The sequence below is a fragment of the Malassezia globosa genome, assembly GCF_000181695.2.
Source record: "Malassezia globosa CBS 7966 chromosome Unknown mgl_sf_4.1, whole genome shotgun sequence".
Taxonomy (NCBI): domain Eukaryota; kingdom Fungi; phylum Basidiomycota; class Malasseziomycetes; order Malasseziales; family Malasseziaceae; genus Malassezia; species Malassezia globosa.
The window spans coordinates 515,935-539,108 of NW_001849869.1; the positions used below are offsets into that span (position 1 = coordinate 515,935).

General features: G+C 50.2%; 13 protein-coding genes across 13 annotated transcripts; 5 read left to right on the forward strand and 8 right to left on the reverse strand.

Annotated features, from left to right (window-relative positions):
* Nucleotides 1-210: 210 nt before the first annotated feature.
* MGL_2001 (uncharacterized protein) lies at nt 211-498 on the reverse strand (the record flags this gene model as incomplete). Its single annotated transcript, XM_001730950.1, has 3 exons — nt 211-237; nt 279-414; nt 467-498. The coding sequence occupies 3 exons, from the start codon at nt 496-498 to the stop codon at nt 211-213; spliced, it is 195 nt and encodes a 64-aa protein (XP_001731002.1).
* A 381-nt stretch (nt 499-879) lies between these two features.
* Nucleotides 880-1,338, reverse strand: MGL_2002 (uncharacterized protein; the record flags this gene model as incomplete). Its single annotated transcript, XM_001730951.1, has 3 exons — nt 880-1,100; nt 1,195-1,238; nt 1,283-1,338. The coding sequence occupies 3 exons, from the start codon at nt 1,336-1,338 to the stop codon at nt 880-882; spliced, it is 321 nt and encodes a 106-aa protein (XP_001731003.1).
* Nucleotides 1,339-1,515: 177 nt separating this feature from the next.
* MGL_2003 (uncharacterized protein) lies at nt 1,516-5,511 on the forward strand (the record flags this gene model as incomplete). The annotated part of the gene is made up of 1 exon (XM_001730952.1): nt 1,516-5,511. One exon carries the CDS (start codon nt 1,516-1,518, stop codon nt 5,509-5,511), a length of 3,996 nt encoding a protein of 1,331 aa, XP_001731004.1.
* Nucleotides 5,512-5,591: 80 nt separating this feature from the next.
* On the reverse strand, nt 5,592-7,925 carry MGL_2004 (uncharacterized protein; the record flags this gene model as incomplete). The annotated part of the gene is made up of 1 exon (XM_001730953.1): nt 5,592-7,925. The coding sequence occupies one exon, from the start codon at nt 7,923-7,925 to the stop codon at nt 5,592-5,594; it is 2,334 nt and encodes a 777-aa protein (XP_001731005.1).
* A 670-nt stretch (nt 7,926-8,595) lies between these two features.
* MGL_2005 (uncharacterized protein) lies at nt 8,596-9,855 on the forward strand (the record flags this gene model as incomplete). Its single annotated transcript, XM_001730954.1, has 1 exon — nt 8,596-9,855. The coding sequence occupies one exon, from the start codon at nt 8,596-8,598 to the stop codon at nt 9,853-9,855; it is 1,260 nt and encodes a 419-aa protein (XP_001731006.1).
* A 90-nt stretch (nt 9,856-9,945) lies between these two features.
* Nucleotides 9,946-11,466, reverse strand: MGL_2006 (uncharacterized protein; the record flags this gene model as incomplete). The annotated part of the gene is made up of 1 exon (XM_001730955.1): nt 9,946-11,466. One exon carries the CDS (start codon nt 11,464-11,466, stop codon nt 9,946-9,948), a length of 1,521 nt encoding a protein of 506 aa, XP_001731007.1.
* Nucleotides 11,467-12,037: 571 nt separating this feature from the next.
* On the forward strand, nt 12,038-12,878 carry MGL_2007 (uncharacterized protein; the record flags this gene model as incomplete). The annotated part of the gene is made up of 2 exons (XM_001730956.1): nt 12,038-12,474; nt 12,818-12,878. 2 exons carry the CDS (start codon nt 12,038-12,040, stop codon nt 12,876-12,878), a joined length of 498 nt encoding a protein of 165 aa, XP_001731008.1.
* A 417-nt stretch (nt 12,879-13,295) lies between these two features.
* Nucleotides 13,296-14,291, reverse strand: MGL_2008 (uncharacterized protein; the record flags this gene model as incomplete). Its single annotated transcript, XM_001730957.1, has 1 exon — nt 13,296-14,291. The coding sequence occupies one exon, from the start codon at nt 14,289-14,291 to the stop codon at nt 13,296-13,298; it is 996 nt and encodes a 331-aa protein (XP_001731009.1).
* Nucleotides 14,292-14,521: 230 nt separating this feature from the next.
* MGL_2009 (uncharacterized protein) lies at nt 14,522-16,936 on the reverse strand (the record flags this gene model as incomplete). The annotated part of the gene is made up of 1 exon (XM_001730958.1): nt 14,522-16,936. The coding sequence occupies one exon, from the start codon at nt 16,934-16,936 to the stop codon at nt 14,522-14,524; it is 2,415 nt and encodes an 804-aa protein (XP_001731010.1).
* Nucleotides 16,937-17,283: 347 nt separating this feature from the next.
* On the reverse strand, nt 17,284-18,270 carry MGL_2010 (uncharacterized protein; the record flags this gene model as incomplete). The annotated part of the gene is made up of 1 exon (XM_001730959.1): nt 17,284-18,270. The coding sequence occupies one exon, from the start codon at nt 18,268-18,270 to the stop codon at nt 17,284-17,286; it is 987 nt and encodes a 328-aa protein (XP_001731011.1).
* Nucleotides 18,271-18,668: 398 nt separating this feature from the next.
* MGL_2011 (uncharacterized protein) lies at nt 18,669-19,789 on the forward strand (the record flags this gene model as incomplete). Its single annotated transcript, XM_001730960.1, has 5 exons — nt 18,669-18,796; nt 18,852-19,045; nt 19,094-19,630; nt 19,672-19,724; nt 19,775-19,789. 5 exons carry the CDS (start codon nt 18,669-18,671, stop codon nt 19,787-19,789), a joined length of 927 nt encoding a protein of 308 aa, XP_001731012.1.
* Nucleotides 19,790-20,096: 307 nt separating this feature from the next.
* On the reverse strand, nt 20,097-21,963 carry MGL_2012 (uncharacterized protein; the record flags this gene model as incomplete). Its single annotated transcript, XM_001730961.1, has 3 exons — nt 20,097-21,587; nt 21,657-21,905; nt 21,943-21,963. The coding sequence occupies 3 exons, from the start codon at nt 21,961-21,963 to the stop codon at nt 20,097-20,099; spliced, it is 1,761 nt and encodes a 586-aa protein (XP_001731013.1).
* A 214-nt stretch (nt 21,964-22,177) lies between these two features.
* On the forward strand, nt 22,178-22,656 carry MGL_2013 (uncharacterized protein; the record flags this gene model as incomplete). The annotated part of the gene is made up of 4 exons (XM_001730962.1): nt 22,178-22,211; nt 22,240-22,534; nt 22,569-22,589; nt 22,623-22,656. 4 exons carry the CDS (start codon nt 22,178-22,180, stop codon nt 22,654-22,656), a joined length of 384 nt encoding a protein of 127 aa, XP_001731014.1.
* Nucleotides 22,657-23,174: the final 518 nt, after the last annotated feature.

The window sequence follows — 23,174 nt, forward strand, 5'->3', positions numbered from 1 at the left end:
TGTATCTAGCGATCGCAAAGTCATTTGCTTGATTTATGGCTCCGTTCATAGGTACCTACACTCTTTTCCAATCCTTAGCTACGACGACTACGCGCATGGCTCTGTCCTTTGGACATGATAAATCACATAGCAAGCACGTCGAGCTAGCGTTGAGATCACACATTGACCATTCACGAGTAAAGGGAAATCTAATGACGCGCATCATTGTCCTTACTTCTCAGGCGGAGCAAGACTGATCTGGTCATTTATAAGTCTCAAGCATGCACTCATATACAAACGTTTTCACTAGCCTCGCCGTTCTTCCACTCCTGGTAGCGAAGCGCCTGGAAGGCACGGCGCTCTGCTTCCACACGCTCGGTCTCCTTCAACGACTGGCGAACCGCTCGAGCGGCCACCTGCGTATACTTGCTGTACCTGCAATTGTGTGAGTCAGCCTGTCACCAAAATCTCCTCTGACACCACATACGAGAAGAACTGCCTCCAAGTAGCCTGAGTCATGATAATGGTTCGATGGGCAATTGACGCTGCCGGGCCGGCGCTGCCCGTGACGTTACTGGCGTGCCAAGTCACGTGATAACAACGGGGTGCTTCGGGGCTCAGACGTAATGTTGGTGCGAGAAGGGCGGGAGTTTATACTATGTGCTAACTGATCGGGTGACCAAGCGTCTCCTCTGCCCTAATCGGGCTGGCTCGCCTTCGCAGGTTTGTTCTCGAGGGTATCAACCATTCAAGCACTCCGAAACGATAAGCTTTTAGAAATGAATCACGGCTACGTCATCAAGTGTACAATTGAGGGGTGAAATGGTTGAAATAAGTTGACTCTTCTGTTTATGCGCGGGAGAGAGAGAGAGAGAAAGAAAGATGCTCACAATACACGCCTCACAAAGGACACTTGGAGTATGCCAACAAAAGCCAGCCAATGATAAATGACATACCACCGAATGGGCCCAAGATACCGAGCTTACGCAGCGGGCTGTCTGGTCGAAGCACACAATTCTGGTACATGACGCCGCAGAACATCATGATACCTGCCATGAGTCCGCACGCTCCATAGAAGGCCACACCCTTGAGAGGCTGTGACCAAGCCAGCGCCACAAGAGCTACAGAGTGCGTCGAATGGTACCGGTTAGCAGTATGCCAGTTTTCAATCTCTGTTACGCCGTTGTCAGCCTGTTTTCAACCTGTGGCACGTACGTTGCGGCGTCATCCGTGGCTTCAGCACATGCGCGCCAATAGCACTTTGTCCGGTTAGTACGTATGCATTAAATTTGTTCGAACATACCCCAGGGCCACAGAAACAGCGCCCGAGAAACAACCAAATGTAGCGATCCACGACATCAACAGGATTTGGTGGCTGCGTCAGATACGGCTCGAACTTAAGGCCGGTTTCATAGGCGTGCCACTCCTGCACGTGACTTGACTCTTTATGTCGTCTTTTTTGGATCGCCGCACGCCCATCAATTTCTGCTTTCGTCAAACGTGCATCGCGGTCGCGTTGGCTTTTCTTCTAGGTGCATGTTCAGCTCACACGCCAGTGTGAACGGTGGAAACATATACGGAAGCAAGACATCTATACAAAAGAGTCGCAGAGATACATCAATGCCTCCTTCCACTCACGATGCTGCTGCAGACGGAGCACCCGTCACTCCATCATCCTCTCGTCAGCGCGAAGGATTTTTGCACAGCATTGGAAGTGCCCTTTACCGCACGCTGCCATGGGTATCAAAGTCCAAAAAGTCAAGATCAGATTCAGAGAATGAGCCGCTGCCTGTTAAGGCAGCTGCTGCGTCCACCACGTATCAATCTCATCCATCACATATCCCTCCTAAGTCATCGACTTTGAGTCCTGCATCTTCCTTACACACTAGCTTGAAGTCTAGCTCAACGAATCAAAAGCCTGCGTCCTGGTCAGTTCGTGAAATTCATTCCAACTCTCCGACTATCTACAGACCCACACCGCGCGCCAAATGGGGCACTCTGGATTTGGGACCTCCAACGACCCCGTCACTTTCGTCTCATTCGCGTCCCCAAGAAATACTCTCCGCAGCGGGAATTTCATCAAGTACAAATTCGACTACGTCCGTCCTAGGCAAGCGTGGTGAGCCTGTTGAAGATGGCCAGATAGAGGAGGAATCAACATATGTACCCTCGGCTCGTAAGCGTCGGATGGTTTGGGATCCCGAGATGGGTTTTGTTGACACAGAGGATCTTGCATCCCGTCGTCCGCCGCCGCCACCACCGCAGAACGAGGCTGAGCGTATTCTTCGAGCCCTGGAAAGTATGCGTACTCCTCTCGGCGATGCGCGCCGCGACAAACTCATACGCTCTCAATCGCTTCCATCGTGGCATTCAACCTCTATCCCAATTCCTCTTCCGATGCCCCAGCGTGAAGGCGTACTTTTAGAATTTCGAAAGCCTGCATTCCGTACTATTTCGCCACATACTCGCTCGTTGCACAGGTCCCAGCGACTTCGTCGGTCACAAGCGGCACACCAACCAACTATGCGATCGAAGCTCCAAGAGTCTATTCGTTCTAGTGATACCCTATTCCAGCCATCAGCTGCTGTCCATTTGGATGACGATAGTACTTATGATGAGCCTGAGGAGCCCATGCGGCGTCCCAAGCGTCAAACGCAGTTGAATCAAAAGAAGTCACGAGCAAAACTTGTCCGAACAGCAACGAAAAAGATTGGAATTCCTGCTCGTGATACGGACGCATATTCGGAACCTGATAATGGTCACAGAGCGGAGCATGAAGCTACACCTATGTCCGATGCGCACCTTATATCGGACGCTAAGCCAAAGATACCTATGGCTAAACGTAATAAATTCGAGGTTCAGAAAAACGAAGGCTCTCGGTCAAGTCGTTCGGTTCTTCGTCAAGGCAGCGCCAAGACGACCAGGCGCCATGCGCCATCATCAGGACGCATTACTGCCTTTGATGATGAAGAAGAAGAAGACCCAATGCCTAGCAGTGAGGAGCTTTCAAAGATTAAGCTGCCTTCGTCCATGTTCCCAAGTGACTTTCGCTTTGATAAAAAAATGGGAACCAAAAATGAATACCCGTCAGAAAAGTCAGGCGATGATTTACACTCGTTTGCTCATAAAGACGACAAGGGTGCTATAACTACGACTCCAGCGAAGGAGCCAGCTCCTGGTTCTGTTCGGTTTGATTTGAATTCAACAACTTCGAAAAAACATGTCGAACCGTCTTTGTTCTTTAGCTCGGCGCCCTCAAGTGCCTCAGATAACAACTCATTAAGCACAACAAAGAACTCGGGGCCAATTCCCGACTTTTTCGGCACTTCTCGCAAGGACACGAGGCAACCATCGAGGTCTGCGTCTCAATTAAGTGTGGTCAGCGCTTTTAGCACCAAGCCGAATTTGGCGTCAGATGCTAAGGAAGATGGCGGTATGAAAAAACGCGAGCGGGATAATGAAGAGCCACCATCAAAAAAGCCGATGCCTTCAGCCAACAAAGAGGATTTGGGTGCAAAACCGTCTTTCTCGTTTGAGCAACCTGTCGGAAAGAAAGATCAAAAGCCAGCGTTTTCGTTTGGGCAACCCACCGAGAAGAAAGACGAAAAGCCAGCATTCTCGTTTGGGCAAACCGCCGAAAAGAAGGATGAAAAGCCAGCATTCTCGTTTGGGCAACCTGCCGAAAAGAAAGACGAAAAGCCAACGTTCTCGTTTGGGCAACCCACCGAGAAGAAAGACGAAAAGCCAGCATTCTCGTTTGGGCAACCCACCGAGAAGAAAGACGAAAAGCCAGCATTCTCGTTTGGGCAGCCTGCAGAAAAGAAAGATGATAAACCAGCGTTTTCGTTTGGGCAACCCGCCGAGAAGAAAGATGATAAACCAGCGTTTTCGTTTGGGCAACCTGCCGAGAAGAAAGATGAAAAGCCAGCATTCTCGTTTGGGCAAACCACCGAAAAGAAAGATGAAAAGCCAGCATTTTCGTTTGGGCAACCCGCCGAGAAGAAAAATGAAAAGCCAGCATTCTCGTTTGGGCAACCCACCGAGAAGAAAGACGAAAAGCCAACGTTCTCGTTTGGGCAACCCACCGAGAAGAAAGACGAAAAGCCAGCATTCTCGTTTGGGCAGCCTGCAGAAAAGAAAGATCAAAAGCCAGCGTTTTCGTTTGGGCAACCCACCGAGAAGAAAGACGAAAAGCCAGCATTCTCGTTTGGGCAAACCGCCGAAAAGAAGGATGAAAAGCCAGCATTCTCGTTTGGGCAAACCACTGAAAAGAAAGATGAAAAGCCAGCATTCTCGTTTGGGCAGCCTGCAGAAAAGAAAGATGATCAACCAGCGTTTTCGTTTGGGCAACCCGCCGAGAAGAAAAATGAAAAGCCAGCATTCTCGTTTGGGCAACCCACCGAGAAGAAAGACGAAAAACCAACGTTCTCGTTTGGGCAACCCACCGAGAAGAAAGACGAAAAGCCAGCATTCTCGTTTGGGCAGCCTGCAGAAAAGAAAGATGATAAACCAGCGTTTTCGTTTGGGCAACCCGCCGAGAAGAAAGATGATAAACCAGCGTTTTCGTTTGGGCAACCTGCCGAAAAGAAGGATGAAAAGCCAGCATTCTCGTTTGGGCAAACCACCGAAAAGAAAGATGAAAAACCAGCATTCTCGTTTGGGCAGCCTGCAGAGAAAAAGGATGAGAAGCCGGCGTTTTCATTCGGCACCTCGGCAGACACAGGATCGTCTTCACCATCGTTCTCTTTTGGAACATCTCCCTCGAATGTCGGTGGGAAATCGTTCGGTCAGCCTGTCGACTCCCAGACTTCGGCTTCAACTTTTTCGTTCGGGTCTGCACCTAACTCTGGCGCAACCACTCAAAACCCACCGGCCTTCTCATTTGGCGCATCGACTCCTGCCTTCTCAATCGGAAAAGATGTCAAATCGTCCACAAATTCTGCACCTAGCAGTGCTCCGTTGTTCTCGTTTGGTGCATCAACGGCCGCTGCACCGGCGCCTGTGCCACCCTCGGCACCTGCAGCATCGCCATTTACGTTCGGTCAGCCTTCCGCGACATCGACACCCCCCGTATCATTCGGATCCTCAGCATCGTCCGTGCCATCGTTTGGTGCAAATAGTGCGTCGATGGCTCCGACAACGTCGTTTTCATTTGGAGCGCCTGCTGCTGCACCGGCGCCGACAACGTCGTTCTCATTCGGCAGTGCCCCTCCTAGCGGAGCATTTCAGTTCGGTGCAGGTGCCCCTGCAGCCCCTGCAAGCAATGGCGGCGGCATTGCTCCGACGACGTCATTTTCGTTTGGCGCTGCAGCACAGCCTGGACCAACAGCAGCACCGTCATTCACATTCGGGAGCGGTGGTACGAATTCACCTGCTTCTGGCTCGCCAGCGCCTTTCACCTTCGGTACACCACCGCCGTCATCGACTGACAGCGCTGGTGCAGGTGGTGGAGGCCTATTTAATATGGGCACGTCGCCAGCGACGGCAGGTCGCCAAATTAAACCATTGCGACAGTCGCGGCGCCGTAACTAGCGAAAAGTACATACATACATACATACTTATATTTATGCATACATACATACATACAGTTGGTATATGTTGATGTCGATGTACTATGTGTCTTTGACCCATTCATTTGTGCGCATTTCGGCAAGCAGCGAGTCAAGATTCTCGCTCGTTGGCGCAGAGGGAGCCAAATTGAAGGGTGAGGAAGTGCGCGTATTGTTCGGTGAAAGCATGGCACCAAAAGTATCAGGGGCTGTAATTGTCACATTTGCAGTTGGGGAATGAGCTTGCGATATAGCCATGGAAGGAAGACGATGGGTCGAGCTAATACGACGAGCTCCGAATGATTGCTGATCCATGTCAAGACTGTGTTTCGAATGTGTCGATAATGTACTTGCGTGATGAGATAGTGACAATCCAGCACTAGATCTTATCAGACCACCACTTCGTCGGATCTGTGGCAATGCATCGTCTTTGTCTAGAGAGGCCAACGGAGCTGCGGCTGGTCCAAGGCTGAGTGGCACATGTTCGCTCAATCGTGAAGCCGTCTCGACACTAGGAAGTGAAAATGAAGTCGATAGATCTTCGTCCATTGTCGGCGATGAATATGTAGCGATCGGCGTCGTCTGATGATTCCGAACACCAGACGTGCTACCGACGAAAGCGGTCGGTGTCTCTACCATGCCGACAGCGCGCCGGTAAGTGTCGCGATCATTCGGACTATCGACGACTGTCGGTATAGGCAATTCAGGTGGACCGTCATTTCGATCCTGAGGATCTTGCCATGCATTCGTAGCAACATCGTGGGTCTTTGTGCTCGTAATTGCAAATTCCTGTACTTTTCGCCGCTCTTGTGTCTTCTCAGTCTTTGTTGCTACAGCGGCGGCCGACACAGATGGCTGCGCGGCTCGTGAACTCCAGGCCAGGGCCTTAGCTGCAATGTTGGTACCAGCTTTCGACATACTTGCTGCTGCATTGGAGTCTTGAATTGCATCTGTGTAGCGACGCAGCAAGCTACGAGGATCAGCTGCCTGCTGTGTCGATGTCGAGGATGAAAAAGAGCCCTCGAGCGGAGAAGCTGTGATCAAAGGCTGTTCATCCTGTTCAGAAAATGTGGACACTGGTTCTGGTCTTGACATCAAAGCTGGCGTCGCTGTGGGTGGCGATATCTTGGAATCTAGCGACACAGATCGGTGCGATGGTGCATGAAGACTGCGCTGGACAGTGGCAGCAAGTCGCTCTTGAATATTGACACGCGGATGCGTGTCGCTACGAGTGCGTGGACGAGGATTCAAATTCATCCGTTCAGATAACATTCGTGCTCCAGTTTGCTGGCGCATCTGGAAAGCCAAGGAAATGATAGGACGAGCATTTTGAATAGGGTATGACTGAAGCAGTTGCATGCATGAATAGAATACGTCGTGCGAGTTTTTTCGGTGTACAGCAAGCTTCGGACTCGCATCCTTGTCGCTGCCGCTCAAATTACGCAACTCAAGCAGTTGATCACGCACGATAAGCAGCATAGCACAGCACATGTGCACAAGCATCTCGACGTGTGGATTGGAATCGAAGTTTGAAGACTCGTCGGTCTCAGAGAGCAGCACATCCCACAAATTTGCGACTACGTCAGACGGTAGGTCGGCTGCAAGCAAACAAGCAATCCAGCGGAACGAATAATATGGTAACTGCGGATCCAAAGAGTTCGCATGAAGGAATAACCAGAGCTGTGGATCCTCTGCACGTAGACGTGCACTAAGGAACCGTAGGCAGTGGGACATACCATTTCCGGACCAGTGTTCTGGCGATTGCATTGTTGTGAGCACCATTACCTGCCGCATCTGATCGAGTGTCGACACATTATTCTGCTCATACTCGAATACTTTACGGAACATGCCCATCAACGAGGAAAAGCACCAGAACACATCGGCTTCTGTATCGTTTGTATTGCCAAGACCAAGCACCTTAGCCTCCCACGGCTGAATGCTCTTCGTAGGAAAGTCACGCGCAGCGCAAAAGACTCGCATGAGCACGAGAAGGATTTCATGCATACCCTGCATATAGCCAGTGGTCGGATTCAACATTGCGTACACAAAAAGTATGCGCAACATCGAGTGCCACTGACGGTCTCGATAAGTAACTATTACAGGAACTGATGCACTGTCACGATATAGCGTGAAACGGTCAGACGAAGCATCGTGGTACTCGCGGTTGATTTGATCTAAGCGCCTTAGTAGCTGGTGCCGGTGATGAATGTCGCCGTTGTCCATAGTGTACATGGACCAAGCCTCCGTCTGGCGCATTAGAAATTCCGAATGTTTGTCGAGGCAGCGCATCAAATCAGAGTATACCTGCGTAAGCAGCCGGTCTGTTGAGGCTGATTCTCCTGATGTTGTTGACTGTGAGAAATCGCTTAGGAAGCGCAAATAGTCATTCCGACGCATTGTGACAGTAGTGGACCACAGTGCTTTCTCAGGCGGCAAATATGACAGGAGTACTTTCCATGCTTGAGATCGAACCCAAGGTGGCAGCCGGCCCAAATCGCCCTGTAGGCATGCATCTCGCAAGCTCGCTTTGGTCACTTGCTCATGTTCATTCTTGAAAGCAGGAAACAATACACGTACGAGAGGAAATCAAGAGGTAAGGCTCTGCTTCGTCTCGCCCTGGCCCTGAGGTAGGGACGTCTTTTGCATGGGTCGGTTCCACCAGCGAGAATCGCGATTACCGTGAGCCGACACTTTGACCACGCAAGCTGTCTCAGGCCCACTTCTCCCCAAGTATGGACTTGCGTGTGATGCCTTGTCTAAAACTTCAGCTATGCACGCCCCTTTCCCATTCGCCTGTACTTTCATCATCCGTTTCTCGCTCGAGCGCTCTAGCCCCCTCCACGTCCATTCCAGCATGCGAAGACTTGTACACGTGATATAACGACACAGGCCGATCAAGTGCCGATGCGATTACGCGGCAGGGGCAGGATTTGGGGGCCACTAGCTGTTTGTGTGCATAGCAAACAGATCGAGGCGCGTGTGAACAGGGAACGGATCATCCGAATCCACACGCTCGCTTTGTGTGTTCGAGTTGACTGGGTACGCAAAGGTCTGTGTGTCGTTCAACATGCTTGATCTGCGCCTTGGTAAGCACGAGGCAGACGATCCCACGAAGCAGGAGGAAGAAGATGACTCCATGAAGGGACAGAAAGTGAAGAAAAAGCCGTATGCACTACAGAAGCCAGCCAACACGGCTTTGCGTCAGCAGCGGCTGAAAGCATGGCATCCTATCTTAACCCATTCAACAGTGCTCCCGCTTCTATTTGGCATAGGCGTGTTTTTTGCTGTTCTTGGTGCTGTCATGTACTGGTCGGCCACACAAGTAAACGAGTTGACGATCGAGTACTCGTCGTGCCGAGATGAGGCACCTCGCTCAGGAGTGGCACCAGCAGATGTGCCGGCCAAGTATTACAATTACCGCTTTCGCCACAACCATGACATGCAGCAACGTTCCCCTGTTCAGTGGGAGGTCGAGGAAATTCCCCCTGGTCCAGGCCATGAAAACAATCCGCCGCGCTTCCAGTGCACGCTGTACTTTATGATTCCTGAGCAGATGGGTCCTGGTGTATTTTTGTACTATGAACTCACCAACTTTTACCAGAATCACCGTCGATATATGAAGAGTATGGACTACTTACAGCTTCTTGACAAGCCACGAACTGTGGACCAGTTGCAGAAAGACCAGTGCAAGCCACTTGGCCGCGATCCCAACTCAGGTCTTGCTGTATACCCGTGTGGCTTAATTGCCAACAGCGTCTTCAATGATACGTTTGCGTCTCCTGTCCTTTTAGATGCAGAAAATGCGCCTTTCAGGAACTACTCGATGAGTGAGAAAAACATCATTTGGTCCGAGGAGTATCGACACTACAAGACCCCGACGTACAACGTCTCCGAAATCGTTCCGCCTCCTTTTTGGCAGGGTGCCGAAGGTCCATTCGGCTATCCGTCGGGCCGTTATGAAGAAGGTAAAGTGTTCGACCCTTCAAAAAACGAGCACTTTCAAGTCTGGATGCGCACTGCTGCCTTCCCTTACTTCCGCAAGCTTTACAGACGCAACGATACAGATCCTATGACACCAGGACGCTACTCTCTCGTTGTTGAAGATAATTATCCCGTCAACATGTTCAAAGGGACTAAGTCCGTTGTTCTCAGCACCTCCTCGTGGATTGGCGGTCGTAGCCTAGTCATTGGTGCTTCTCATATTTCCGTTGCTGCCCTGTGCTTCTTGCTGGGCATTGTACTCTCAGGTATGCAGTTAGTACGGCCTCGTCGTGTCGGTGACACCAGCTATTTGAGCTGGAACAACCCACGGAAACAACGGACATGACAAATTTTCGCTCCTTTCGCATTTTTGACGTCGTGGATCCGCATAGTGTACACCTATAATTATACAATACAAATCTAGCTGCTGTCATATTCATGCCGCACCTGAAAGTTGTGGTGTAGCAACCAAATGCTTTGACCCATTTCCATTATCGCGCCAAGTGCTGCTCTTGTGATCTTCATAACGTGGTCCCGCTCCCGATGCCAGCACATCCTGGTTCCCAATGGTGCGGACAATTCCGACTAGTTTTGTCTTACCTTCACGAGCAATCAACTTGGTCCCCGGAGTGAGATATTCGGTCTTTGACATAAATCGTAGCTGAACACGTGCGCGATCGCCCATGCGGAGGACCGGCTTAGCATCGTCTGCTGCTTGTAGCGAAAATGACTGTGGCTGTTTTTGTTTTGCAGCGTCGAGCTTGTTGATAGCCATTATCTTGACCGTTTGGCGCACACTCGACGCATGTAGCACAATGCACGAGCCGACAGACAGAGTCGTTGAGTGGTACAAACATAACACCTCTGCTTCAAACTCCTGACAAGCAACAGGTGGGGTGCTTGTTTGTGAGATCAGCAACATGCCTTTCCGGACTTGATTCCGCCGAACGCGCTTGAGTGCAAAGCATACAGACTGTCCTGCACTTGCACATTCGACATTGATACGCTTCCGGTGGATTGAGCGGACGGACGTGACGGTAAATTGCCCCAGGCTGTCTGGCCCCAATAGTAAGGAGTCGCCTGTCTTGACAACACCAGATTTCAGTACGCCAGACACGACTGTGCCGACGAATGGCACACTGAATACGTCATTGATGGGCATTTCCACAGGCGCTGAGCGCAATGGTGCAAACTTTGCCTGGCTCGATGGCAATAAGTTCAAGAAAAGACGGAGCAAATCCAGACGCTCTCCAGTCACGTTGCTGATCTGGAAGATGGGACAAATCCGTTTCACAGGCAACTGGAGCGCAACGTCAATGGCTTGGGCTGCCGAATTGATCAATATACATGTCTTCCTGCATCCAGGGGACTGTAGAACTTTGTTAAGCTGCTGCATTGTGGTCTCGAGCACTTGCGGCGGGCACATGTCAACCTTTGTGACAACGACTGCGACAGGGATGCCGAGCGCGAGCGCTATGCCGAGATGCTCTTTGCTCATTCCCACGAGTCCTGCATTCGCTCCAACCATGAGGATCACATAGTCAGGAAGTCCACTTGTCATCCCGAATACAGTCGTCTTAAGATATCGCTCGTGACCGGCCAAATCAATGAACGAAATCACTTTGGCTGAGTGTGCGCATACCTCCCCACACGCAATTTTGCGAATGGGTTCATCAAGTGTTTGAACTTCCACAACAGGCTTTCCATCTGCTTGGAAGCCCATAACCTCAGAACCGATGCTGCTAGTGCGGCCAGATTCAATTTCGTGTTTGTGCCTAAACAAGTCGACTCGCGCACGCCCACGTCCATCATCAAGACCCCCCTTCGTTAGCACGCCCAAGAGTGTACTTTTTCCTGCATCGACGTTTCCCATAATAGCAATGCGGACTTCGATATAATCCTCAACCGACTGTGGCAAATTGCGTACCAACAGCACTGTCGTTTTATCGTAGGACATTTGTTGCATGCAACACGCCCCCACGAGCTCTGATGCTTTTCCAAGTAGCACCTTACATGCCTCGTGTCTGGAAAATGGTACGTTAACTACAACGCGTGTATCTGTCGACGAAGCAGCACTCTCGTCGAGCACTAACACCACTTCGCCGCCCTCCTTGTCGAGGTGTTGCTTCAGTTCTGTTAATAGGGGTTCGTACGCGGCCATGTCGCTCTCCAACGCTGCTAAAACATTCATGTTGGTGGTGCTAAGAGTCAGCGATTTCAGTTCCTTTATAAGGGATGCCACAACCATCGGCGAGTCATTCACACTTCGCCACACTGACTGGCATGTTTCATGACTCGAACACATACGCCGGCGCCCTTACGTGGTCCATGCGCACACTGTGGCAGGAAATAAACCTTGGTCCATATCCAATGAGGCCGAGCGACTGTGCACTCTAATCCGTGTGGAGAAGTGAGGGCCCTCAAAGAGACTGGGCCTTTCAGATTAGGAGCCGAAGATGAGTCGACAGAAAAGTAACTCCACCTGTGGTCTGTGGCTCCGAAGAGGGTGTGGTGTGGGCCTCTGAACGATGAGCACTCGACCTGCGAGCACGAACGGCAATGAGTCTTCTGAGACAGCGATCCATGTACAAAAAATCTCCCCTCCTCCTTTGTTTGCGCATGTGTGCCCGTATATCTATCGGTCTGCAGATCCATCGACTTCGTCTGATTCGTTTGCTTTCCTTGACACGCTGAGCCTCAAGAGCGTCGTGCTATTGTCAATTGAATACCCATCAAAACAGCTGGAGATTTATTGTGCAAGGAATCAAATCGAGCTATATCACTTCGGTATCGAGCGACGGTGGCCCACACCCAATTTACTCAACTATGGGCATTCTAAACCATCAAGCAACCTGTTCTTATCTTCTCACGAGATCAACTCATTTAGTGTCTTAGAGTCCATCGTAAAAGATGCATTGGAGCTTCTGCTGGACGTTAGAAATCATCCTATTCTTGTCACGGACATGTATGTTATTATTCGTTATTGCCGCTGTCCCACTAACCACGAAGTGCTGGTATTTTCGAGACTGGCACGCTGTTAGGCTGCCTTCGAAAGATTCAGGGCTGGAATCTTAGCAGTATTTTGTTTGAATACCGCTCTTTTGCTGGGGCTTTGGCGCGCAGTGCAAACGAAAGATTCATTGAAGTGCGTTCTCACTCCAGCTCGTGCACGCGTTGGGTGCCAATAGCGACGATCAGACTGACAATCAGATGTTTGATCCGGACTTGGTAACGATGCCACCTATTGAGTTCTTACCGGACTGGCTTCTTCCACCACAGCAATTCTATGTTGATGAATCTGAACGCAGCGATAGCGCCAGTCATAGTGCAAGTCATAGCACAGTTTATAGCGTCAACCAATCGGAGTAATCTTACGCGTCAACTGATCAATATATTAAACACAATCATGTGGTCACACAAGCTGAATGTCGAAATTAGTTATTGATTCTAGTACAATTCACATTTCGGCCCAAGTCCCGTGATTAACGCATTTGCGCGGAAAAGTGTTGCATGGCAGCGGGTGGTCGGTATTCAGGAGGCAGAACACTGTACTTTGTTAGTCCGTTCCTTCATTGCGTCGAGAAAATCTTACGCACTTTAACATTGGGATAAATCGGTCATTGTGTTCCACAAAGAAGTTTGGCCTCCATGCAACTCCTTGATTGTCGCGTAACTGTGCAGCCTCACGTTGGGCATTTTCAATCGCTGTCTTAGCTTCAGTGGCAGCACTCATATCGCGTGTCTTGATGCCCTGTGTTACATTGACCCAGAGTCTAAAGCTCGATGTTAGTACACAGAAGAACAAAGAGTTAATCGAACGTACCGTTGCGACTCGTTAGGATGTTGCTGTTCAAGCGGAGGGACGGTCTTTTGCACAGCGTTGGCATTATGCGCATCGAAGAGCGTGCGAGACTGACCCGTCCTGAAGTCCTTGTAATCCATGCGGTCGCTCCATTTCCCGCTCATTTCTCCGATCTGATTCCCATCGTGCATTACTTTCCCATCAATCATGTTGTATGTACCAGTGAAATAGCCTTTTACCTTGAAATCAACATTAGTCGACATATTCAGACTTTTGTTCGTGACCTCACTTTGGTCACCAAGCTCAAGAACCATTTTGCCGAAAAGGATGCCCCGAGCGTACATATTTGGCATGCTTATGGTGTACTCGCCATCTTCAGGCCGATTTAGCAGAACCACATGACTCTCGCCTCCCATAATAGTTGCTGCCGAATTACCAAGGAACTTGCTTTTTGGGCGAAGGTCACCGTAGATAAGAACATTGTTTTCTGGCGAAATGTAGTAATAGGCACTAATAGGTGGGTGGTGCGAGACTTGCTCTGCAATATACACACCCGTTGTACCATTATGATATGTGTAAGAGCAGCGGAAAAACTCGCCGAGTACTGGGTTGTATGGCTTTTTCACACCCTTCGGCTTAATATGCCAGCCCGACATGTAGTATGTAAGGATCGCGATAAAGCGCTCCTCGGGGCTCTGTAAAGCATCCGCACCAAAAAGTATATCAGGATGGCTTAGGAAGTCTGTTACTCGTTCAAGCATGCTCCGTGGCTCAAGTACAAAGGTTGGCAGCGTGACCTTATGCAGGTCCATTCCAATCCGAAGCTGGCTGATCAAACTCAGCAAGATGTTGCCCGACTCTTCGTCGAGTTCCTCTGTATCTTCTGCATTTGCTCCCTCAGGGGGCCTTTCGTCCTTTGATGTCTTTAGACCTTGACCCCCCCTCGCAACCGCGGAACTAACCTGAGAAAAGAGGCCCATGTTGTATATAGACGCAGATCAAGCTAGGGTAAAGTACTTATGACAGGTCGATGAAATAATCGGTTCCCCACCCTACTCGGTCGGGCTATGCACGCTGATGTCATCAACACGAGCCACGTGATATCTCTACGTAGATGGGGAGGCATGAGCTGGGTACTTTCACGGGGGTTGTTGGATGGCGTAGTGCAGTAGTAGTGTATTCAGTTGCAAGCGAAGCAAAGATAGAGATGTCATTGCTCTCGAGATACGCTGCGATGAACTGAACGTGGATCTGGCATATCTAAGCGCTCATCCACGAAAGGTGGCTCGTCATTCCGACGTCGCTTGGCCTCAAGAGCAGGTCGATCGGTCTCTCCGCCCCGCTTTACTGACAGCGGCGGCGATCGAGAAACTGTTCCTACAACTGCCTCAGGGCGTGAACGAGCCCATGAAGTTGCTTCGTAAGCCGATGCAGCCGCTCCTGCAAGTCCCATGAGGGCACTAGCCGCTCCTTCATCATAGTCTTCGTCGACCTCGCGTCCACCGCTCGTGCGGAATGAGTTGCGAGCTGGTGGCTCTATTCCCCTGTCGAGCGGATAGTGCTGCTCAGAGGCCGTCTCACCAGCCCAAGACTCTGTAGTTGATGGTAAACGAGACGGGAGGGACGAACGCAGATTCGGTATGTCTCGTTTGCGGCGAATCAAATTGTCTTGTTCCATGTCCATACGATCATGTTCGCGGCCTGGCGACACAGGACCGGTTCCACCTGCTCCAACACGCCGAGAAAGTGGAGGTGTGCTAGCCGCGGGCAAATGGTAAGAGCGACCATTCTGGTAGTTCAACTCGTATCTCATAGCCCGTCCATCGTACGGATACTTCGACGATGGTAAGCGTGTCGAGTACGTAGCGATGCGTTCGTCTGCGTACGGCACAGCATACTGACGATCCCATTCAGATGGTGCACTATACATGCGAGAAGGATGTACAGTTGCAGCATGCCGCGCGTAGTCCGAGTATGTTCCGCCGCCGTAAGAGGATAGTGATGCATGATGCATACGAGGATGGCTTTCGTAAGCATGGCGTGTTGAGGACTCCAGAGCATGCTTGCGCTCGTCCTCGACTGGAATGTCTCTTACAGGTATGGGATCCGCTGTGGCACTCCATGTAGTTTCATCTGCTTCAGCCACGTTTGGCGGCGGCGTGCTCGGCGCAACTGGGCCTACCGTCGCGTAGGCAGCGAACGGTATGTCTTTGGGTAGAGGAATGTTTGGCACGGCCTTACCAAGTGGTTCGGCATTCTGTAAAAGCTGCAAGCGCTGCTGGATTATGGTATTCTCGGGCTCCAGCTCAAGTGTGCGGCGGTAAGCATCGATCGCATCCGAAGTCTGATTGTTGCAAGTTTCGTATAAAATGCCGAGATTGAGCCAAATTTCAGGAATATAAGGGTTGAGTCGGATTGATCGAGAGAACGCTCCAAGGGCATCATGGAACTGACTGATTTGGAAGTACAAAATGCCGATAGAGCACCAAAGAGCAGGGTTTTTTCCATCACGATACACGGCCTGCTGATACGCATCATACGCTTTACTGTACTCTTGTGTGTTCATGTACGACCTGCCAACCAAGTACCATGTTTGTTGATCATTGGGATCAGAGTCCAGGCTTAGATGCAGCAGCTCGAGAGCTTTTTCTTCATTCTGGAAGCCTGAATCCGGCTGCATGTATAGTGCCCCAAGCTGCTGCAGCACTTTGGCATGGTCGGTGTTTTCGGACAGTACATGCTCGTAAGCTTCCTTTGCCAAGTCATACGCTCCTTGCTGTTCATGCACATGGCCAATCTGGAACCAGATATCCATTCCCGTGAGCGGTCTTGGGGGGTTGTTGAGGATGTACTGGAAACACTCGAGACTCGACTCGTATTGCCCTTGTTGCTTGTAAATAATGCCCAGGCGGAAATATATTTCGTTCGCCTTTTCATAGTCAGGATTCGTGCGGACCACACTCGAGAATGTTTCTTCTGCATGCTCCAGGCTTCCATATCGGTCGTACAAGATTCCAATTCCGTACCACAGCTTGGGCTCTTTCGGATTGGGCAGATAACATAACGCCCGGTGATACGCGGCATATGCCTTTTCGAGTTCATCCATCATCAGGTAACAATGCCCCATCGCACCCCACACTTCGCCATTTTCATTGTCAATATCCAACACACGCTGGAAGTACTCCACGGCAAGGTCAAAGTGGTCCATTGAGCGGTAAACGCTTGCAGTGGCGCTAAGCGCCGGTATAGAGTAAGGGTTATGCAACAGAGCAGACTCATATGCGCCAAGAGCACGAGCCATATCACCCATAGTCTCGGCCGCAGATCCGATCGCAAGCCATGTTTGCTCATTAGCAGCGCTAAGTTTCATCAACGTTGCTACGACGCGGTCAGCATTTGGAGGCAAGACGGGCGGTGTAGCTTCAGTATTTGCAGCTGACGCCATACCCATTCCCTGTGTTAGGCGTGGCGAACGACGGGAGACCTCACTGCTTTTTTGTGCGGGACTCTTCCTCACGTCCAGATAAACGACCGACGAATTTTTCGAACCAACCATTGGCACAGACTCGCTAGAGTTAGCTACCAGCGTGCTGGAAGGAGTCGCTGCCGGCACCGTAGCAGGCATATATGATTGTGAATTAATAGGGACTGCAAAGTCTCGGGATACCATCCCTTCAACAATTGCGTGCCCTACAGGGATTCAAAACCCGATCAGGGCAAGGTTGGGAGTGATCTACACAGATAATGACGCGGCCGACGCGGCCGACGTTCTGAGTCTGTTAGTCTCACTTAACGGCATGCATTTGCCACGTGGGACAAGGTACGGCTTTTTTTATTGCTTTCTATCAAGGGCGGGTTCAACTTTGTATAGTTGTGGGCAGGCAGTCAATAATAACCCATGAATTACATAGATCAATTCTCGTTGGCCACGCGCGTTTCCGCCGCCACGCCCCACTTAAAACGGACAGGGAATCACCATCCGCGCGACGCCAACTTACCGCCCTTCATGTCATCAGTAATGTTGATTCCCACCATAGCTTCGCCCAAATTCGTAGAAACTTCTGCAAGTTTAGCCGCATCATTGTAGTGCGTCACAGCCTGTACAATGGCCTTGGCACGTTCGGCTTGGTTAGCGCCCTTGAATATCCCTGACCCCACAAACACGCCGTCACTGCCCAATTGCATCATCAGCGCCGCGTCAGCAGGAGTCGCTACACCGCCAGCAGCAAAGTTGACCACGGGAAGACGCTTCAACCGTGCTGTTTCTTTAAGCAAATGGAATGGAGCCTGGATTTCCCGTGCATACGAGTACAGCTCGTCGTCGCTCATACTGGCAGCGCGACGAATTTCCGCTTGTACAGTACGCTGGTGACGTACAGCCTCGACGACATTTCCAGTGCCAGCCTCACCCTTGGTGCGTATCATAGCTGCGCCCTCACTAATGCGACGGAGGGCCTCGCCGAGGTTGCGGCAACCACACACAAACGGCACCTTGAAGTTGTGTTTGTTGATGTGGTGTTCCTCATCAGCAGGTGTCAGAACTTCACTCTCATCAATGTAGTCTACGTTAATAGACTGAAGAATTTGGGCCTCGACAAAGTGACCAATGCGGCACTTTGCCATGACTGGAATTGTCACAGCATCGATGATCTCTTGAATCATGGCGGGATCAGACATGCGTGCAACACCACCATCTGCACGGATATCCGCAGGCACGCGCTCTAGAGCCATGACTGCACAAGCACCAGCCTCCTCAGCAATGCGAGCTTGTTCCGCATTCACGACATCCATAATCACGCCGCCTTTGAGCATCTGTGCCAAACCACTCTTGACACCGAACGTTCCTAGCGTTCCAGAGCCAGCTTCAGGCTTGATATTTCGCATGGCACTACGCGGAACACTGCCTGTCTTTTCCGAGCTCACAGAGCTAGGAAGAATCTTCGGATTCTCAGTCGACATACGCAGTTGAAGTATCGGGGTGAATACGTGTGAGAGTGTGGGTTTAATGGCATTTCATATTCCTTATCACTCGGTCTTTTTCAGCATGACTCAGCAGCCGGCCTCAACGAGCCAGGCTGGCGTTAGATCCACCAGCCTAATTTTCACGATAAGGAGAAAATATTTTGTCTATTGTCGGTCGACAGAGGGGTGCATCTTCGCCTAGCTTTTGGAATACAATTGCTCCACACGCTCGTGTCCTTACAGGCATCTTGCGTCAGTTCGGCGGGTATGTTCATTCTCCTCACATTTTGGACGCCTATGTTGAGCCTTGCATCACGTGAGCGTTGGTCGCACATTTGTCGGCCGGGAATGGCCGGGTGGCTGCCGCGCACGTACAGGAAATGCTCCCGTCGCAGATGGGCATTTTGTCAACTCCGATTTCCACACACATTCGGCCATCCTCCTTGGCTTCTGTGAATCCGCGAGTTGCCATGTCTGCCCCTTTTTGCCGGAACCTGATGTCGCGCCGGGCAATCAATGTTGCGTATGTATATATGAATCGTCTATAGAGTAATGCAACTAACACTGACTCTCTTTAGTCCGACGGTGAAACAAGTCGCTAACGGCACACCCATTGTACCAGGTCTGAACCTGCGCGTCGCTGCGCCTTCAGACTCCCATGGACATGACCACGGCCACTCAGGTCCCCGTTCTGACATGGGCACCATGCCTTCCTGGACTTCCAAGTCTCTGTTCCGCCGTCACTCGCTCCTTTCTCGCATGGCTGTCAATGGTATGTGTAGGCTCGAAGTGTATGCGAATTGCCATTCTAACAATGTAGCCAATGTCACTGGCACTGGCACGCAGGTTCGTGGTTTCTCTTCCTCAGCCCGTTTTCTTCAGGCGCCAGACTTTAGCGAGACCCGTGTGAAGAACCCCGAAGTGCACCGCGCTTTCTCCTACTTTATGATCGGCACCTTTGGTGCTGTGTCGGCAGCCAGTGCCCGCTCGACAGTCACAAATTTCCTTTCGACTATGAGTGCCTCTAGCGATGTGCTTGCCCTTGCTAAGGTTGAGGTCGACATGTCTAACATTCCTGAGGGTAAGAACGCTATTATTAAGTGGCGTGGCAAGCCTGTATTTGTGCGCCACCGCACCCAAGCCGAGATTGATGAAGCCAACCAAGTTGATATGAGCTCGCTGCGTGATCCAGAGGCGGACTCTGATCGCGCAAAGCGTCCCGAGTGGCTCGTTATGCTTGGTGTGTGCACTCACCTTGGTTGTGTTCCAATTGGCGAGGCTGGTGAGTACGGTGGCTGGTTCTGCCCGTGCCACGGTAGCCATTACGATATTAGCGGTCGTATTCGCAAGGGTCCTGGTATGTATATTTATTACGAAAGGCTGGTTCTAACATGTCAGCTCCTCTGAATCTCGAAGTGCCTGAGTACGACTTCAATGACAGCGAGAACAAGGTATGTTCACGATAACAAATGAAGATCCGTACAGTTCTGACACTCTCTAGCTTATTATCGGTTAAGTTATTAGTGCAATGATAAAATGCTGTTGAGCTACCCGTATAGATTCTCAAAGCATGCGAAAAGTAGAGAATTCCTTATTGAGTGAGGTATTGCCGAATGTTCTGTGCATATTGATGCTCTCATTTACTTCTTTGGCAAATATTCCGCCTCGATTGTTGGACACGTCTAACAGACTGATCAAGCCATCCCTATCAATGGTGTGACCTCACCCAGCTCCTATTTAACACACTCTTCAGAGACAACTTGGAAGGAAGGGGCTCAGGTAAATCTGTTAAAAAATGGCACGTATGTTTGTATCCATAAACACTATAATTTGTTAAATCCGCCTTTGCTCTTCTTGGGGCGTGGTTTGACATCGTCATCGTCGCTACCGCTCATGTCGCCCCTTTCACGCCGCTTCTTTTGATCATCCCTGGCAGCCTTTGCTTCCAGATCATCCCAGTCTTCTCCTTCATCCTCACTGTCTTCATTGGGCTCAGAGCCACTGTCTTCTGACTCACCAAAGTCAGACCCACTGTCAGAATATTCTGTCGACTCTTGATCGCCATCGTCAAGATCTGAGTCAAACTCTGACTCAGATTCACTGTCGGATAAATCTGATGCGTCGCTAGCATCGGCCTGCAAAAAGCCCCAGCCACCTTCTTGAAAGAAGGCATACGGATCTTCATTAATCGTCTTCATAATCGCGCCCCAATTCAGATTCACTGCTCCCTCTGTTACGCATACGTCGACGGAGTCGAGCCATTGCTTGACATCGTCTAATGAGCTTGTGGGAACACTGCTTATATGCAAAGGTGCGCGGGAAAAGTCGCTGAACACAAACACCATGTCAAAAGACGAAAGCCCGTACTGTACACGTTCCAGGTGTACAATTTCAATTTCTGATAGTGTAACAACGAGAAATGGTGGATCTGTGAGATGAACAAGACAGTCTGTGGTTGGCTGAAGCAGGACACTGGCTCGAGAGGGTACACCATTAAATCCAAGGTCTCGATATGGAATATCGACTTGCACGCGACCCTCTGAGGCGTCAGCAATGCGATGGGCAAAATGTTTGAATTCCTTGTTAAGCATGTGACGACGCCGGCGCTCCTCTTGTTCTAGCTCAATTTCATCTTCATCACCGGTGCGGTAACGACGCTTTCTGTTGCCAGTCTCATCGAACTGAACCTCCGACGCCTCGCGATAGAATTGAATATCACGCGTTTTGCGCTTGCCAACAATGACGGGTGACTTCAAATGAAAATGAATCAGGACGATCAGTTCTTTGTCACAAGGCTGGTAAAACAAGTGCTTAACATTGCTGAAGGGCACATCAATTTTCTGGTCCTGCCGAAGTGGCGAAACAAAACGAACACCATTTTGGTGGATCGTCAAATTTCCCGGCACGCGCTTGCCTTCCAAAGCTGGACGGGGAAATACTTCTGGAAGAGAGAGTGGACGGTGCTTGTTCAGGATGAGTTCATCTTGCTCAACGACATCAGCCATCTCTTTCTGCTCCGCCTCTCGCTTTGCGGCTATCCGACGCATCTCAGTGATTTCATTGTAGAGGTCGTCAAAGTGTCGTGTATTTGTTGAACGGTAACTAACATTTCGGATGAATGTGGCGTTCGGATCATCGAAAGGCACGTCTTCTTTCTTGCCCGATAACTGCCCTGGCGTGACGAAGTTGATACGCAGGTACGTAAACTCGCCCTCATCGGACTTGCTCACATTCTTCAGAGTTTTGATGTGAAATGGCACGGCGAACTGGTTAATCGGAAGAATAATCGACTGCGCTCGATGATCTACCATGATCTGCATGTGGTTAGTACGGCGGAGCCTTGTCTCTACACACATCACAAACGAATATTCAAGTGTACATACCTTGAGATCTTCGACTTTGCTTGGAAGCTGACTTTCGCGCCGATAACTTTCAAACTTCTTGAATATCTGTTCGTTTGATTCGCGCGATGCGCCACCTTCACCTGCAAAGCGCTTGAGTCCCTCATCCTGCTTCTGCTTCACAAGTTCTTTTTGATGCTCCTTGATTTTGTTCACGACGGACTCATCAAGTGTAGCTGTGCGCGCTCGGCTACGAAGGATCCTGCCTCCGGCCAAAGGGCGATTTGATGACTTTACGTTAGCTCGAGTCTCTTCCAAGTCTACGTACGTTGGATTCAGCCTTTACCATACCACCTTGGGACCGATGACTGTTGTTCGCGACGCGTCGCGCCGCCACTCGAATTGCACCACAGTCAGTGGCGCACGAATGCACGCTTCACCTGAAGCTATTGCACGTGACTTGCGTTGTGGATGAGCACCTCTATTTGCGTGTCACGACGGCAAAATTGTGGGGAGAAGGAGAGGTGACACCACATTGGTCAACGTATTAACGCCTGGTGCGCATGAAATCAGCATTCAAGAAGGAGCACACGTTCGGTACGTATAATGAGTGACATTCTTACAGATGTAGAGCAGCGAATAGAAGAGTCACAACGTATACGACAGCAGTACCCTGACCGCGTGCCTGTCATTTGCGAGAAAGCGGAGAAGACAGACATCCCTAACATTAGCAAAAAAAAATACTTGGTCCCAGGCGACCTAACAGTGGGACAGTTTGTCTATGTAATTCGGAAACGTATTAAGCTTTCACCAGATAAAGCGATCTTCATTTTTGTTGAGAGTGTGCTGCCCGCTACATCTGCTTCCATGAACGATATATATGCTGAGTATAAGGATGAAGATGGATTTTTATACTTATGGTACGTTATAATACTGACTTACCACAAAAATTAGTTATTCCGGCGAAAATACTTTGTACGTGTGTGTGCACGTTCACGTTAACCTTAGCGGCCACCTTGCTGCATCACGAGACAGCCCTTAACATGGTGAATCAACGCCCATGTCTAGACTCACATTTTTGCTAATTTTCATGAGTGAATTCCTATGCTCTATTTAGTTTTGTCAAGTTCTCATTATGTGCATGCCTTTGCATCCCATGAAACCCTTCTGTGTCTTGCGCACAGGTATGGACCCATACGACTTTGCTTGACAATTATCTTTGTCGCATTTATTGGGAGTGCTCAAGCACGGGTAATTTGTATGTATAGTTAGTGCCAAGTAGCTTCCGACTCATCGAGCACTTTATATGCTTTTCCTGCATGCTCGTCATCATTTCAAGGCGCGTTCACAGAAGCATTGACGGCTTCCAGTTTAAAAAGCAACGATGTAGTGGAGGTTAGCATCAGGCGGGTAAAATGGACATAATGCAGATTTTTCTCATGGCCAATTGAGTTGGGTGGACTAATACACCGTCTAGTGTCGAAGCTAATCCTTCTGCAGTTACCACACAGGAATAGTGTTGTTGTGTCTGCTCGAACTCGTTCGACGTTCACGGGTTCG